The 17,357-nt window shown below is 42.4% G+C and overlaps 1 protein-coding gene across 3 annotated transcripts in view; it reads left to right on the forward strand.

Annotated features, from left to right (window-relative positions):
• Positions 1-16,072, forward strand: part of Capsl (calcyphosine-like) — a 30,024-nt gene extending 13,952 nt beyond the window's left edge. The window contains exons 2-5 of one of the 3 annotated variants that reach the window (NM_029341.1): positions 7,730-7,866; positions 11,690-11,867; positions 12,624-12,833; positions 15,788-16,068. In NM_029341.1, coding sequence (NP_083617.2) covers positions 7,730-7,866; positions 11,690-11,867; positions 12,624-12,833; positions 15,788-15,889 — 627 coding nt within the window. In that variant the 3' untranslated portion in view covers positions 15,890-16,068. The other 2 variants (XM_006520186.3, XM_006520185.2) reach the window with 2 other exon arrangements.
• Positions 16,073-17,357: the final 1,285 nt, after the last annotated feature.

The raw sequence follows: 17,357 nt of genomic DNA on the forward strand, positions 1-17,357 counted from the left end.
GTGCAAACCTCAGAAGACCTGACCATCAACCGATTAAACAAGCAATACAAATCGTGTGACAGTACCCTGGAGTCAGGCAGTTGTGGACACTGGTGAAACAGCTCTATGATATTAGTGTTCTAAGGTGTTGTAGATATGAGCCCATGTCTCTACCCTATTATATGAAAGGAAGAGGGACATGGAGTGGTGGCTAATCAGTTTCCAGTGTCAACAAAGTCAGTTGTACTTCAAACTGCAGAGTTGAAACTTTCCCTAAGCATGCAAAGGTCACTGAGTGTTTCCTACATTGTTACTGAGTAGCACAGGCTAGATATTCAAATAAGCATGTTGAGTGCAGGATGAAGACCAAGGTGAGACAAGGGAAGTGCATGGCACAAGAGTTAAAGAGATAGATACTCATTATCTCTCTTCTTAGTGGTAGACAAATGTAGGGTTGATTTTTGTGGTCTTGAAAATGGAGTGATTCCTTACACATTGTGCTCTAGACCCTATGTACTCCTTAGACATTACTCCCTGTCCTTGCATTAGGAGTCCTCAGCCAAGTTGAATGAATTTAAAAAATAATAAAAATAAAATGAAGTTATGAAGTAGATATTTTATAATGATGATTATGCTGGCTAGTTTTGTGTCCAGTTAACACAATCTAGAGTCCATTTAGAAGAAGGAAGCTCAGTTGAAAAAATGAATTCACTTGATTGGCCTATGAGCCAGGCCTTGGTGCATTCTCTTGATTGATGGTTGATACTCTGGGCAGTGCCATCCTCGGCTGGTGGTCCTAGGTGCTATACGAAAGTAGGCTGACCAAGCCATAAAGAGCAAGCCAAAGCAACACTCCTTCATAGCCTCTGCATCAGTTTCTGTATCCAGGTTTCTGCCCTGTCTTAATTTCTGCCCTGACTTCCCTCAGTGATGGGCTGTGCTGTGGGTGAAAAGACAAATTTTCCCCCATTGCTTTGGCCATGGTGTTTTCTCACAGCCATAGAGTCCCTGAGACAATGATAACTTAAGAAATCTTTTTCAAGTATGTTCCATCACAAACATGAAGAGTAGTACTTAATTTTCACCCTGGTATTAATAGAAAGAATAAAGAAAACACTTCTGAAGAATATAGAGTTCATAGCACCACACTGAAAGAACAGGGAGAGTCTCACCAGTCACTAAACTTTAGCACATTGCTCTTGGCCGTCTATCCTCTAGAACTCTAGGAAATGAATTTATTTCTTTGTAAATTATCCAGTCTGTGGCATTTTATTAGGAGGGAGGAAAGGGGAAGAAAGCTGAAGAGACCAGTAGCAGGTATAAGGATCGTATAGAATAGGATTTAGAACAAGCACTGGGCCTAGACAGTCAGAAGGAGAGATGCCATTTGTTAAACCTGAGACCCCTTGCCAGCAGAGGTACCGGGTAAGCCACAGAGAGCAGTGCTGGAGAGCTCACCTTCACATGTTGGTATAGATCCAAAGCTGCAGGTTCTCCATCATGACACAGGGCAACAACAGAATATCTGAGAGGAGTCCAGGTGAAGATCCAGTATGGCTGAAGTCTGGGGCTTAAAAGACCAATAAGTCATTGCAATGAACATTTGCAAGTAAAGAAGTATGGACACAATAGTATACTGTGGGACACACTGTGGCATACTACATAGGAGATGTCATTATTTTCTTCTTGTGGGGTGATTGTAAGGGCAGAGGGCAGATACAAAGGGTTGGGGAGGTGAGTGGAATTGGGATGTATCAGCATCAGCAGGGGTCTGCATTAATGTGTGGGTCACATTAATGAAAAACTCATGAAAAATCAATAAAATGTTAAAACAAACAAAAAAAAAGCAAAACAAACCTGTACTGGAAATGGATATAAAGGCAACAAAAGTCGTGGTCACATTCCTCAGGGTGAAGTATGAGTGAACAGAGCTAGGAGAGGATCTGGAGAGAAAGCCAGCTTGCTTCTCCCCGACCTCCCCAGAATCGCTTAAAAGCCCTTCTGTCTTAACCAGTAGCCACCTGCTTTGTAGATTGCTTTCCTACTCTATTCTACTCTTACGGGGCAATGTTTTAAAGCTGCAGAACTATTACAGCAATACTAGGTCATTTGTTTTTGAAATAGTCTAATGTGATGGCATGGATGCTTAACAACTACAGAAATGCCCAAAATGGCACTTACAGGGCTGGGCTCATGAGACTGCCACCCAGTGGTTTTCTGGTAGTACACATTCCCTGTGTCTCAGGCACTAGGGACAAAGGAACATGGCAGAAACTAAATGACTGAGCCCATCACTGTGGTACACATCCCCACCAGTCAGGAGAGTAGACATTTCCCTCCTTGATGTATATTCCCTAGCCCTGCCCCTGCATGTCCTTTGCTGGGTCTTCTGTTATAAGTCTACCCTCTACCCTCTGCATCTTCACAGATTGACTCCTTTTTCTCAATTTTATTTGAGCAGACCAACACTTCTTCAGTTTCCTTGACCTCTAGTTAGGGAAACCAAGGGCACGTTTTCATTTTTGAGCACCCAAAAAGACACCTTTTTTTTTTTTGGAATTAGTAATAAACTGGACGTGGAAGAATTTGGTGTTTTGTGACATGTGGGAAAATATACTAGAGATTGCACTTCAGTGACTGTGTCTACTATTGTGTTTACAGGTTCTTTGCTATGTAGAGAGGGAGAGAAGGAGGAAGAGATGCCAAGGACCAGCCTTGGCTTGGAGAAGGATTCTGAGGAATTGGTGTCTGGGAACTGCGAAACAATTTGTGGGTCTAAGCTGGTGGCCTGTGCTCTGCTGGAGAAAGCTTTCCAGCTTGTTCTCTCTGTTCTACTTTCTCTGGAGATCTCTCGACAGCCCTCTAGGTTCTGCTTGAGACAGTTCTCCAAGCAGTTCTTTCTTGCTAATCTAAAAATTTTCTCTGCCAATAGCTCATCTCTTGCAGAACAGAAGCCAGCCTTTTATTTTACATATCAATCCAGGCATTTACTCCAGGTTCACCTTTGATTATCCTATGAATCAGCACCCTCTGACCCCAGGCTCTGTTGGAGACAGCGAGCACATTTTTATTTTAAAACATTGTAAAAGAATTCAGAGAGCTCCCTGCCTTTGTAAACTTTGCTGGGTGGGACCTTGTCCTGAAATTACCATTTCTACCACACCTGTGCCTAAGTTCCCTCTGTCCCAGGCTGACCTTGAACTCAAGAATTGGCCTGCATTTGTATCTGCCTGACTTTGTATCTTTCTGCCAAGCCAGTTCATAGTGTTGCTGCATCTGTTCCTTATACAATTTATATTGCATCCTAACATTTTTGCATAATTGAAAAATTATATATGTTTCAAATACTATATATATTAAGGGCTGTCCTGGAGGTCCGAGCTTTTACCATTTTGCTGAGACATTAGACACACCTTCATCTTCAGGACCCCTGCTATCTCTAAGTGCCATGAAGTCATTAACATTAACTGGGAGGACATTCCTTGGAGGACCCTGAAAATATGTACAACATATACAAACAAGCCTTATGCTCTTGGCAGTCACAGACACTTGTGGAGGCCCAAGTATATTGGCCGTGTCCCAGGGGCAGGAGCCATGTCATTCTGTCTTCACCCAAGGCCATGGGGACCCACAGAGGGAGGGAGAAGGAAGGAAGGAGGGAGGGAGGAAGGAGAGAGGAGGGAGGGAAGAAGGAGGGAGGGAGGAGGGAAGAGGGAGGGATAATTCAGTTTGCAGCCACCAGGTAGTACTAAGACAACCCAATGGAGTGGAGAAGTGCAGGTGGGGCCTTATTGAATCTTTATTCCCTACAGGTAAGCCTAAACAGAACCTTTAAGAAGAAAGGAAGAAAGGAAGGAAGAAAGGAAGGAAGGAAGGAAGGAAGGAAGGAAGGAAGGAAGGAAGATTAATGCAGAATAGACTTGATAAACTTGTGTGTGAAGTTTGGAGAAGGAAGACTAATAAGAATCATGAACTTTAAATAAAAGAAAAAAATCTGAGGTTATAGGAAAGGACACATGTTTGCTTTCTTGAGCAGGAAAATAGTAAAGATAAAAGGAAGACACATTTGTCTCTGTCTCTTTTATCTATCTATCTATCTATCTATCTATCTATCTATCTATCTATCTATCTATCTATCTATTATCCATTCATCTATTCATTTGTCCATCTATCTTTCTGTATGTTTAAAAAATTCCTTATGACACATATCATTCTTTTCTCTTTTCACGTGATAGTCAAAATAAATTTATCTTTATTGTAAAAAAAAAAAAAAAAGAAAGAAAGAAAAGAAAACAAGAAAAAGACATGCTCTCAGAAGCAGATCCCTGCAATTGCAACTTTCCACATCTCATCCGACAAGAACGCTGGAAATCCTGGCTGAGAACTCTGTCAGGGGCAGCAGCCAACTGTACAAAAGAGCGATGGAGTGAGCAAGCCAGCTTGGCCCCAGTGCACCAGTCTCCTTTGTGGCTGGCTACTCCACTCAGCCTCTGTTCCAGATCTCCCAGTCACTGCCTTCTGCTGCTCTGTGGATATCCCCTTCACTTGCCATTGTGTGTGTAGCTGGGCGAGGGTAGGGAGAGGTAGAGGCAATCAACAGCTTTGTAACCCTAGTCTTCCCTTCCCCTCAAACTCCCAGTTCAGTCACTTGCCATTTTAAATGAATTCATCACTGTCCAAAGGGTCCAGCTGTCATATTGGATGCACCAGGCTCCACTTGGTCGCACACCTTATCTTCTGTACCTTCTCTTCAATTCACCCACAGGGTTCTCTACATCACTGTTCTTTCCTTTTTGTAAGCACTGTAGTCCACCTTCATCCCTTAGTCTCATCCTAAGCTCCTTTGAATTGGAAGTCAGTTACCTGGCTGGTTTTATACTTTCCCCATCTCTCCTTCCAACACTTCCTTTCAGTCTCCACCAGCCTTCCATGGTTTGGTTCAGCAGTTCAGACCACTTGCTGCCCTTCCAGAAGACCCTAGGTCAGATCTCAACACTCATGTCAGGCAGCTCAAACCTACCCACAACCAGATTCAGAGCGTCCAGCTCTCTCCTGTCCTCCTTGTGTACCCTTACACATGTGACATACATGTCCATGGACACATACAAAGGGAATGAAAATAAAGATTGGTCCACTTATGTTATTTACTCTTCTGCTTTGTCCAAAGCATGTGGTACAGCAATCGTCTAAAATATATGGTGCTCTGCCTTGTCAGAGTCTCATAGCTCTAGCCTTGATAACTTTTACCTTCTATTATGAGTAAAATGTAGGCATTGTGACACCTCAGAAAGTCCGTGTGCTGGGCTGTGATATCTGCGTCCTTGGATAGCTCGGTCATGGAACTAGAGGGGGATTCCAGGCCATCTGTGTCCTCCGTTGCCCCACACCTAGCAAACTGGTTAGAGGTAATGAATCTCTCAGACATCCATAGAAGACATGGACAGAACTGTGCCTCTGATGAGAGAACTGTACATATGCTGAGCCAACACATGGTGGTGCTGTGGTCACATGCGTCAGAAAGGACTCCTTTGTAGGCCAAGTCCAACCTGACATATGTTGTGCTCAAAGGGTCTTTTGGATTCAGAAACACTTTAGTGTGGGGTGTGATGTCAGTGACATCATGATATTGTATCCAGAGGCTGCATGTGCCATTGAAACCTCAGATCTCTTGAGTGTGTATTTCTTTATCAGAAATAGGACTCTATCCTGCCTTTCTTTCAAACCCCAGGTCCTGAAAACTTTTTTTGTCCTGTTCTGCTTTAATATTAGGCCTCAGAATTCAAATTAAGAGCGTGGTTCTTTCAGGTACCCCTCTTTCCTCCTGGCCTGAGATGGTACATTGAAAAGAGGACATAACGTAGTAAATATTGGTTGTTTGTCGATGAGTTGAGGGACCAAATTATGGAGAAGGATGGTTAATATGGGCATTTCAAACACCATGCTTGGCTATAATTTCCCCCCTGAATTTATCAAGTCATATTCAGAGATATCAGCTTACATCATCCCTGGTAGAATTGGCCTCAGAAGGCAGAAGTAGGCAGAGTCCCAATTCCCAGTATCTGCTCTTCCCAAACTCTGTTTTTATTTTGCATAAGAAAGTGCCAGAAAAATTCACTTACATGCTGATACACATGGTGGAAGAGAAAGAGTTCTGCTAAGACTCAAAAGTCCAATGTCTGCTGTTTGAGGCCACTTGCAGGAAAGTTATTTTACCAATCTATACTTTGGTTCCTGTTCCTAATGTGCACCCACCTTTCATGCATCAATAGCACTTTTGAGTAGGATCTCTGAGATAAAAATTAAAGTTAAAGGAAGTCTACAGGTGGGATCTCCATATTGACTATAGTATGGCTTGACAAAAGAGCAAAGGGTCCTGGAGCTAGCATGCTCCTGCTGTGGTATGTGATGCCTGCTGTGTCCCTCATCAGATGCTGAGCAGATCCTGGTGCTGTGTGTTCTCTGGTCCATATTGTCATAAGCAGTGAATAGTGGAGACTTTGGGGGGTAAGCTCATATTCACCATGAATAGGTTTAAAGGACTCCTTTGTAGGCCAAGTCCAACCTGACATATGTTGTGCTCAAAGGGTCTTTTGGATTCAGAAACACTTTAGTGTGGGGTGTGATGTCAGTGACATCATGATATTGTCAGAAATCAGGTCTCTAGGATTTTGGTCTTGGGCTTTTTCCACTGAAGTAAGAGCTGTGCGAACTAAGTCTGGACTGCCCAGGTTACCTTCTTCTATATCTGAATATTTATTACACAAACAAAAACAAATGGAGAAAGGTGTGAGTGTGTGTGTGTGTGTGTGTGTGTGTGTGTGTGTGTGTGAGAGAGAGAGAGAGAGAGAGAGAGAGAGAGAGAGAGATGGAGACAGAGACAGAGACAGAGAGGGGGAGAGAATTGGTTTATCAATTTTCTTATAAACCTTGTTAGGTATTGAGGCTATTAACCTCCTAAAGGGAATATATGAGTTACTGCTAAGCATCAGTAGCATTCATATTGAGAAACACAATGAAAACAAAAGCAACAGAGGTTAGCATTTAATCCAAGTTGGAGAATTTTAAATGTTGAGTCAAAGGCATATGGAGCATTATAAATAAAAATAATATAGAGCACACACAATTTGTTCAAACAAGTGAATGCTGAGAAATTTACTATTAAATAATGGTTCAGGCGGGCAGTGGTGGCGCACACCTTTAATCCCAGCACTTGGGAGGCAGAGGCAGACGGATTTCTGAGTTCGAGGCCAGCCTGTTCTACAAAGTGAGTTCCAGGACAGCCAGGGCTACACAGAGAAACCCTGTCTCAAAAAAAAAAAAAAAAAGTTTCAGGATAAATGGCTTCTGGCACTTCCATGTGTACCCACCTTCTGATTTGTTTCAACTTAGCATCCTTAGCAGCTTCTGAACTCTTTCTTATGTCCCTTTACCTGACACCTTTCCCTTCTCTATAAGGACCTGTTTGTATGGTGGGAAGGAAGGCTTTGGAAGAATCAAAGCATATTGGGAAATGGCTGTGTGCTTACTTATTGTCCACAGTGAAGGAAGTGGGTGTCTTTGTAACTTGATAAATTGCAAATATACCAGGAGCACAATTGGGATAGTCAAAAATGCCAAATTCTGGGAAGGTTGAGACTGGACCCTGGAGGGGAGTGAACAGAAAGCTGTAAGTTTCCTTTTGTCAACTGCCCAGCCAGAGGTAGGCAGTAGGGTGTAAACTCCATTAACATGCTGTGGATTCTCCCACCAGATGGCAGGGACAGCGCGCCATGACCGGGAGATGGCAATCCAATCCAAGAAAAAGCTCTCCACAGCTACTGATCCTATTGAAAGACTTCGGTTGCAGTGCCTGGCCAGAGGTTCTGCAGGCATCAAAGGACTTGGCAGGTAAGATGGTGTCTTGTTATTTATTTCTATTGCAATAACAAAACATGACCAAGGCAACTTATGCAAGAAAACATTTAGTTTGGGACTCATGGTTCTAGAGGCTTAGAGTCAATGATCACCATGGCAAGGAACATGGCAGCAGGCAAGCAGGCATGGCACTCGGGTAGTAGCTGAGAATTTGCACATTGATCCACAAACAGAAAAGAGGGAAGGAGAGAGAGAGGGAGGGAGGGAGGGAGGGAGAGAGAGAGAGAGAGAGAGAGAGAGAGAGAGAGAACTGGTTGGGTATGTCCACCAACTGGGGACCAAAGATTCAAAGGTTTGTGTTTAAGGGAGCCATTCTCTTTCAAAAACCCACAGTTGGAGGTGCAAGGAAAGGAAGTGGAAAGAAATGGCTGGGAAACTCTTGCACTGATGTTGTGCTATTGGCCAAATCATTTCCTTGTAAGGCCCCTGGTTCTCATCTATGAAATGCATTGTTTGAGAAAGCCAATATCCGAGTCCTCATGAAATGTCTGATGCTTAACCCCAAATTCGCAAAGCATGTGTCTTTTGCAAGGGAGGATGCTCCTGGAGCAATGTGGGGTAAGGAAACCACCAGTTAGAGTGAGTGCCTGGAAGGACATGGAGAAAGGCCCTCCCCTGAGCTGCAGCAGAGGAAGGAGGTGGATCAGTGATTAAAGAATTTGGGAAGCAGGCATGGTGGCTTCCCAGCACTTGGGAGGCGGAGGTTTGATCAACAGCAGTCCAGCGTCTTTTTCTGGCTATATAATGAGTTAAGCCCAGCAGTCTCGGCTACATGAGATCGCCTCTAAGAGTTTGCTCCCAGCTAGGCTGTCTTGTCTTACTTGTTTCTGTAACTGCTCATGGGATAACTTGAGTGTTCATTCCTGGTAGCATTCTGTGGGCCAGGTGATTCTTCCTATATTCTCTGATATTTGATAGTGGGAATAGACGTGAGGACTGAAAATCCCAAGGAGAAAGGACACTGTGAGCCTCCTAAGGATGGATCTTGTGTGCATTTAACAAATTATATTGAATATCCAACATAAGCACAGCCTTGGACATCATGGGTGGACAAGCTTCTGTAGGCTGCACAGGGGGACAGACCAAGAGAGTAAACATCTTCTAGATGTGCCTTTCAGTGGTCCAAGTGGTGGGGAACTTTGCTATTAAGGTCTCACCCCCCCATGACTGGGCGGCTTTCAGAGCTCATTGCAAAATGGGAGATTCCTCTTCTCAGAGGGGCTTCCCTGTCTTTGCCTATCTGTGTGTCCCTGAATACAGGTGGTTGGCCTTGACTGGCTTTGTATAAAAAGTGACCTTATCAGAGCTCCCTGAAAGGCTGCATAACTCAGCACACATGGCTCCCCTGGCTACCTTCCTACATGATAATTAGGTGCTGAACTATAACCAATCAGCCCTTCCTGCTCCTTTGATGACAGGAACAATTAGCTCCTTCCACTCATCTCCCTAAGAAAGCCCTTATATACCCTATACATTCCTAAACAATAAAGTAGACCCCTGTCACCACAGCAGTCTGCAGACGTCATTCTATCTATACTCAAGGCTGCCGGAACCCTGATTTCCCTGCCCCCTTTCTCACTTCAGCGGTGGTGGTGGTGGTCTTTCCTCACTAGCTGCCTCAGTGTTCTGGGCTCCAGGATGAAAGACATACATATGCAGCTTTATATTTTAATATGCCTTAAATAGCTCAATGGTTGGCCTACTCCACAATCTCCAAGTGGCTAACACCCTCTCCACTCCAATATTCTTGAATTTTTACTTACTAAAACTTATATTCCATCTTGGCTGCCCTGGACCCAGGCCTGCAGCCCCCCTGCAACAGGATCCCCAACTCTTACATGTTGGCAGTCTCTCTGTCCTACACTTCTCAGGTCTGGCTTTTCTCATTTCCCAGCATGGTAGGAAATCCTCCTTCCTCTCAGTCCCCTTGTCCAGGAATCCTTAAGTCCCACTTCTGTCTCCCTGCCCAAGCACTGGCCACCAACAACTTTATTTACCAATAAGAACTGACTGGGCGTAGGGACCCTCAGCATCTTACATGCGGATCCTTGTAAAATTTTGAGAACCTAATTAACATAATACAAATGTTAGACCAAATCCACAACATTTATCACTTATATCAGTCTGCTTCTTATAGAAGGAAAATTTATTCATTAACTCACCTAGTTGAAGAATATTAGTAGAATCATTGCTGCCTAGTAAACTTGTTACACTGTAAAACAGATGGGCACTGCCACCATATAGCCCATGTCTGTATGGTGTGCTTATCCAATATTCAAAGTGTTCTTTCTGAGTTGTTTTTTTTTCTTTTTCTTTTTAAATATATGGAATTCAAAGGAAGAAGAAGCTAAAAAGTTACTTATTTTCTTGTTTTGCATTGCCATTCAGTGTAGAAGGTCTCATTATGGCATTTTATATACATGTATCATCATTTTCCTACTCCTTGCTGGTCTCCTTTCTTCCCACTGTCAGGCATCAGCTTTTTAAGTCATTGGCATCTGAATCCCTCATGGCAGAACTAGTAAAGAGAAAATTGCAAGTTGTAACTTAGAAATTGCAGATTACTTCAGCTTTAACTAGAAAGGAAGGATCATCAGTGTAGACTTTTATAGAAAAGTGAGACCCCGAGTGATAATAAGTTACACTCAAGTTACACAGTTGCTGCTACTGCAGAACTACAGGACGAGCTCATCTCTTAGAAATCCTAAAGGATAATTCTGTCTTTTAAGAGTGAAAAACATAATTCTTGGGGCTTTTGTATAGGGAGTGGGGTCCCGTGGGGAAGAAGGGAAAGGGTGGGAAAGAGTGAGATAATAACAGTGGGCTATGAAATTCGTAGAAAGACCTTATGCACCACAAGAGCAATGAGAAGATATATCATTTCTTCCATAAAGGTAGTAAGTACCTTGTGTTTGGAACGGTTAAGTTCCTTGGCTATAATCTATGTGTTTCTAAGCAGAGGCTTCCTGTAGACAAAGTAGCATCCATACAGTTTATGTGTTCAGTGCACATTTGGTGGAGAAATTAGAAACTTTATTAATCTCAATATTAGATTCTAGAGCTTTTACTAAGATTACTATGGTAAACTATGATTCAATTGCTTGTCTGCATTTTTTTTAAGGGGGGCATTTTTTAAAGTAGAAGACAAGGGAACTAAGGGATTATTAGCAAACATGAATTTCTGAAAGGTTCCCTCTGTTAGTAGCTATTCATTATTATATCAAGGTAATAAGCCTACGAGGAGGAAAATTCGTTTTGGTTGACGGTTTCTGAGGCTTCACTCTAGGCTCACGGAACTTAATTGCTTTGGGCCTGTGACAAGGCAGTGCCTCGGCCCACGAAACGGGCAGTAGGGGTAAATATCCCTTGCAAAGGCGTGACTGCAGTCATCTGACCTCCTTCCACGAGGCCTCTGCAGGCATCACTAACTCCCAGCTGCACACGGCACCCGACAGCTAAGCCTTCACACCTAGATCTTAAAGAGACAGAAAGATCCAAACTTTTGTCCGTGCCACGTACTTAGAATACAACAGTGCAATTGTAGCCTTGTCTGTGCGTTTGCATGTCCACGCATGCGTGTGTTTGAAGGTTTGTTTTCCCGTGTGAAATACCAAGGAAAGCCTCTGTGCTTGGTAGTGAGGCCGAGGAGGTAAACCTAGGGCTTCTGTATTGTACTTTAAAGACAAAGAGGAGTGTTTCGCTCTTTTTATCTTCGCACTTACACATTGTTTTTGTGTTTTTATCAATTTGGGTTTGTTTGTTTGCTATTATTTTTGTTTCATATTGTTATCTTCAGAGTGTTTCGAATTATGGATGACAATAACAACCGAACCCTTGATTTCAAAGAATTTTTGAAAGGCTTAAATGATTACGCTGTGGTCATGGAAAAAGAGGAGGCAGAAGAACTTTTCCAGAGATTCGATAGAGACGGCAGTGGAACAATAGACTTCAATGAGTTTCTTCTCACGTTAAGGGTAAGTGTGAGCCCCGGTGAGGATTCGGTATTGACAGCGTGGCAGAATGAACCAGACCAATCAGCGTAGCAGAATGAACCAGACCAATCAGCGTAGCAGAATGAACCAGACCAATCAGCGTAGCAGAATGAACCAGACCAATCAGCGTAGCAGAATGAACCAGACCAATCAGCGTAGCAGAATGAACCAGACCAATCACTCATTGCCCTGGACATGTGTAAGTGAAGGATATTTGGACAAAAGGGTCTACCGTGTGTCACACAGTAGCTTCCACGACAAGATTGTTGTCGTTGTTTATTTATTTACTCACTTGCTTGTTTATGATTTCTGGTTTCTTTTGATGGGGGAGGTTGCAAGGACAGAGGGGAGGTGTGAAGGGACAGGGAGCTGAGTGGGATTGGAGTGCATGATGTGAAATAAAGAAAGAATCAATAAGAAGTTAAGAAAAAAAGAGTAAAAATGGTCTCCAACCGTACTCCCAGGGAATCAATGTTTTCTGTTGAGGAGCTTGGCTTTCTCGTGCTTTGGGTTAGCTACTTCAAGGATTTGTTTTCAGAGCTTGCTAGTACATTTCAGGGGGTGTGGGCAGAAGGCTGTGGAGTAGCTGAGGGACTTTCTGAAACATCTCACTTAGTGGTAAGCTGGCAATTTCACATCAGTGAGGCGAATAAGTGATCATCATATCTGCTACAGAAGAGGCTCATTTGCACATGCATTTCTCCATGGGTTTTTGTTTTTGTTTTTAAATTTATCTAGCCTCCAATGTCCAGAGCCAGAAAAGAGGTAATCATGAAAGCTTTTAGAAAGTTAGACAAAACTGGAGATGGGGTTATAACCATTGAAGACCTTCGTGAAGTTTATAACGCTAAACATCATCCAAAGTATCAAAATGGGGAATGGACGGAGGAACAAGTCTTCAGGAAATTTCTGGATAACTTTGACTCACCCTATGATAAAGATGGATTGGTAAGTGAAAGAGATGAATCCAAATGTAGTTTATTTACCCAAATTAGAATTGTAAGTAAGAAATAGGTTCAGAGCCTTACAAAGCTCAACATGTTGACACCATAACTGTTACAAACAGAAGAAAACATGTCTTTGGGGCCACATGAACTGTTGAAAGCTAAAGTGATAAAATATTCATTTCAACGTGTAATGAGACAGGCGTCTCTTTCTTGGTAGGGGAATCTGTGAGCTACTAATTACTCACCATGGAAAATGTCTTGTTTTGAACATCAGCCCATCTCATCATTGCTGGATTCCCCACGTACAGCTTAGCTATATTCTCGTGAAGTAGATTACAATAAAAGCATGCTTGATTTTAAATGGGGGCCTTTCAGGAGGTTTGGCTCCTATTCTCTTGCCCTTGGGAGCATTGTTTGCCTTCACACTTGCCTGTGTGAAAAGAGGCTGTTGGTAAAGGGAATCCCAGAGAGCAGATTTTACCCTGACTCACTCTTTAGTCAGTTTTGAGATTAGCTTGCACATCTAAATTACAGTGAACTTCAGGACAAAAGCAACTCCATCTTCATTGGCCATTACCTTCAAGTATACAACATATATGGGAGAGATGCAATAAGGTGCATAAGCCACCTGTTTGACCACTTGGAGGCAGTTTTTGTCTTAGATGACCTGAGATTCATAGGGTTGAGGGAGGGGAGGTCCTCAGCCTCAGCAGCAGCGGCAGCAACAACAGCAGCAAGAGCAGAACCTTTGAACCTCCAGACCGTAGCAGAAAAGGTAACCGAGACAGTGACTAGGGATAGTGCTTATGGCAAGAAGCCTCCGCCCTCTGTAGGGAGTTTCCCCCTCCCTTTCCCAGAAAGCCTGCTGACTTGTCTTCGTATCACTGGGTGGGAGGTAAGAAGGGGAAGTGCCCTCCTGCTGACATTTTGCAGACAGACATGGAGCAGTAGCTGAAGTGTCTTGTAGGTTGAGGAATTGTGCGCCAGATACAAGAGAGTCCCAGCTTCTGTTGGGCAGCCAAATTATCTCGGACAGGAATAACAGAACGGCATGTTTCCTCTAGTACTGCTGTCTTTGATCTCCAAGATGTCAAGTGAAAAATAACCAACTGCCATTTCCCCTAATAGCTCAGCTCTACATGGCCCCTGCTGTCTCTGGTTCCTTCTGCAGGTGGTTCCTCTTTGTCACAAGGGAAATGTCAGCTGCCCTTGTCTCTAACAAGCTCAAGTAGCCATTTGTGATTCAACTGATTTAACGTCCCCATTTCATCCCCTTCTGACATTTATCTTAATCTGCCATGGTGATCTCTCAAATTCTCAAAGGGTTATTGAGGTTTTTTTTTTTTTGTAGTTACAATATTTGATGTTGCTTGAGTATCATAAACCTGGTAATGTAGAATATTAACTGTTTCTTATCAGTGTGTGAGTGTGTGTGTGTGTTGAAATGGAGATTACTGGCTATACTGAAGAACCACAGAACATGACATTTGGGAAGATGTACCCAAAGTCTTTGCATACTTTCTGTATGTCCATATTTAATGTATGCTCACACACACCCATATTTGAGATTCTTACATATAAATCATATAAAAAACTTATTTTTATTACTAAACATAATATATATACAGCTTTATTTAATATAACAATAAATCTGAACAATATTTATTGGGCACTTATCAACTAGCTATTTGCTAAGGCTCTACAGATACCTTATTTAATAGATATAATAAATATGTTCATCTGAGTGATTCAAACTTTTGTGGGTTCTGGGAATTGAACCCAGGTGCTCTAAAAGAACAGTCAGTCCTCTTACTGCTGAGCCATCTCTCCAGCCCCCAAACTTTTATAGTTTTAATAACATCCTAAAAACCCAAAGATATTGTAGATAAAATAAAAACACCTTATGATGAACACTTTCACACAGGGAACAATTCCCATGTGTACGTTGTTTATCTGTATTTACAGAATCATTACCACAGATCCTCTATTCACTGAATTCAGGGTCATTCTTCCTAAAGTCTTTCACTGGTCTCGAGGAAAGAGGTTTGGGGAAGATTGTAGATTTGTTTAGCTTATTGCTTTTTGTTTTGGTTTGTTTAATTTTCCCGTTTGTCAGTGAGCCCCAACATGTATATGAAAGAGACACTAATGTTTCCAAAGATTAGTGTGACAGATTAAGCTATTATGGACTAGAAATAATTTCTCAGTTATTTATCAAGTTTCTTTCTTGTGATGATTTTATCTTTTGACTTAGATGTTGCCAACTCCTATTAACTTATGAGATTCCCCTATCCCCCACCCCCAAAATTCTATGAATCCTGACATAGATAAACATATCTGCTGATATTCCAGGCCATCAATCAAATGCAGTGCACAGTGGAGAAGCCGGGAGGGCTGGGAAGAGAGCTGCAGAAGGTCGTGGTTCTGCTTACTCTCAGCCTTGAATGAGGAATTCGTACCGAGAAACTCACACAAACTGCATGCCTTGTACTAGAAATCACTTTCTTTACCCATAGGACAGAGCATTTGTTGAAAGACAAGACATCGCTTATCCTGATATTGTATATAGCCTGCTTCTGACATGTACCAGAAAGACAGTATTAACGATAGCTGAAGGACACATATTTCCTATTCTGGGCCTAGTCTCTTGTTTCTGAACTAACAAGCCCCAGTTCTTAAAGAAAAGATGTCACCCCATGACACTCTCCCTCTCTCCACTTAGGATGGCTTGGATATTTTCAAGGTCACCTCTCCTCCTGCCCTGAACCACTCTTACCATGATGTTTAACTTGGTTTCATCTTTACTTTTCTTTTAGGTTTGTTCCTCACACACCTGTAATCACACAGGAATAAACCCTTCATGGGATTGCCCCTTTCTCTTTACAGGGTTGGAAGAATGGCGTCCATTAAAACAAGAACAAAGTGTTCTTTCTCTTTCTGACTTTTCCACTACAGGTGACCCCCGAGGAATTCATGAACTACTATGCAGGTGTAAGTGCATCCATTGACACAGATGTGTACTTCATCATCATGATGACGACGGCTTGGAAGCTCTAAAGACCTGTCCCTGGAAACCAGGCCATGCATGCAGTCACGTGACTCCAAGTGATTACGCTCTACCCCCAAACTCAGAATGCTCTTCAATTCACTGTTCATCAAACAGACTCTTCTTTGCCAACACACTGTATTTTCTAGGCTGACAAGAGGGCAGAAATAAAGTCACTAAGTAATTAACTATGAGCTTGCCTCCTTTGAAGCTGCTTCCTTATCTCTAAAATGAGAATTATGAAATTTATATCTCTGAATTTCCTAACACTGTGGCTGATTCACACAGGTGATTAATTAACTTGGCTTGTCTCCCTTGGTCATCAATGATCTCATGTTTGCCCAGAAAACCAGGATATTTTCACCTTTAAGCCAGGTATGAGGCTACCTCTATTTATATAGTAAAATCTTAAGGGTTTTAGTCTCAATTTGGGTATCAGAAAGAAACAATATACTAGATTCATAATTTCTCCAAGTCAATCTGGAGATTTACTCCTTGTTTTGACAAATAGATTGAACTTGACCATTGATTTGCTTGTTCCCTTTGTCTTTTAAAAGATGAATGTGAGAGTGGAGGCCATTTCTTTGAATGGTAGACCAGTGACTTTTCAATGCTTCCTTGTGGTTGGAGTTCTGAGCCTGGGCTGAATTCTATTTTATGTGGAACAGCTTCACTGTGATAACTAGCAAACTTTCCTTTCATGCAATGTTTCCTTTTGTTGTCTGTTGTTAGCCAACATTGTTGACAATTCTATCCACCCAAAGAGGATGGGTGTGGCACAGACTAAAATCAAGAACATGCCAAAGCAGAGTTTCCATCTTGCCAGTTCATGACTCCTCGTTCTAGCACTCAGCCCTTCTCACATATTATTGACATGAGAATACCGACCCACAAGGGGCTAATGTATACATACAGGAAGCCCCAGAAATGAGAGAAACAGAGCCTGAAGCTACAGTTCCTACTCTTTATGACTGTGCTTGGAGACACAGACAACACAGTGAGCAGCCTCTGGTTGTGGTACTGGGAGGAATTCTAGTTGCTTTTGTTGTTTGGAAGTCCCCTGTACAGATCCCATATCTGGCTGCCCCTAGGCATTGGCTTATGGACATAGCTTTAGTTAATGGTGTCTTCACCATTATGACTTTAAGAAGCTCCATAAAGTGGATCTCCAGAGGCTTTGTTTGAATTTCACCCTACCTCCATTTCTTAAGTCTCATCTTACACGCTTCTCTAAGTTGATATTATGAATGATATTGATTTCAAACCTGTGTTGCAAGTTGAGAATTGTATCAGTTCTGTTTGTTTGTTTGTTTGTTTGTTTTTGATCGCTACAACTCACAGCAGGGTCTTTATTCTATTCAAGTTAGTGGTAGAGGAGCCTCAAATATCAATCGGGGTAAGGCTGTATAGTAAGCAGCAAGTGAGAATAAGTGTGCAAGAATCCAATTGGAAAACTACTGTGACCTTTAACATAACTGG

The sequence above is a fragment of the Mus musculus genome, chromosome 15 (genome assembly GCF_000001635.26).
Source record: "Mus musculus strain C57BL/6J chromosome 15, GRCm38.p6 C57BL/6J".
NCBI classification, from domain to species: domain Eukaryota; kingdom Metazoa; phylum Chordata; class Mammalia; order Rodentia; family Muridae; genus Mus; species Mus musculus.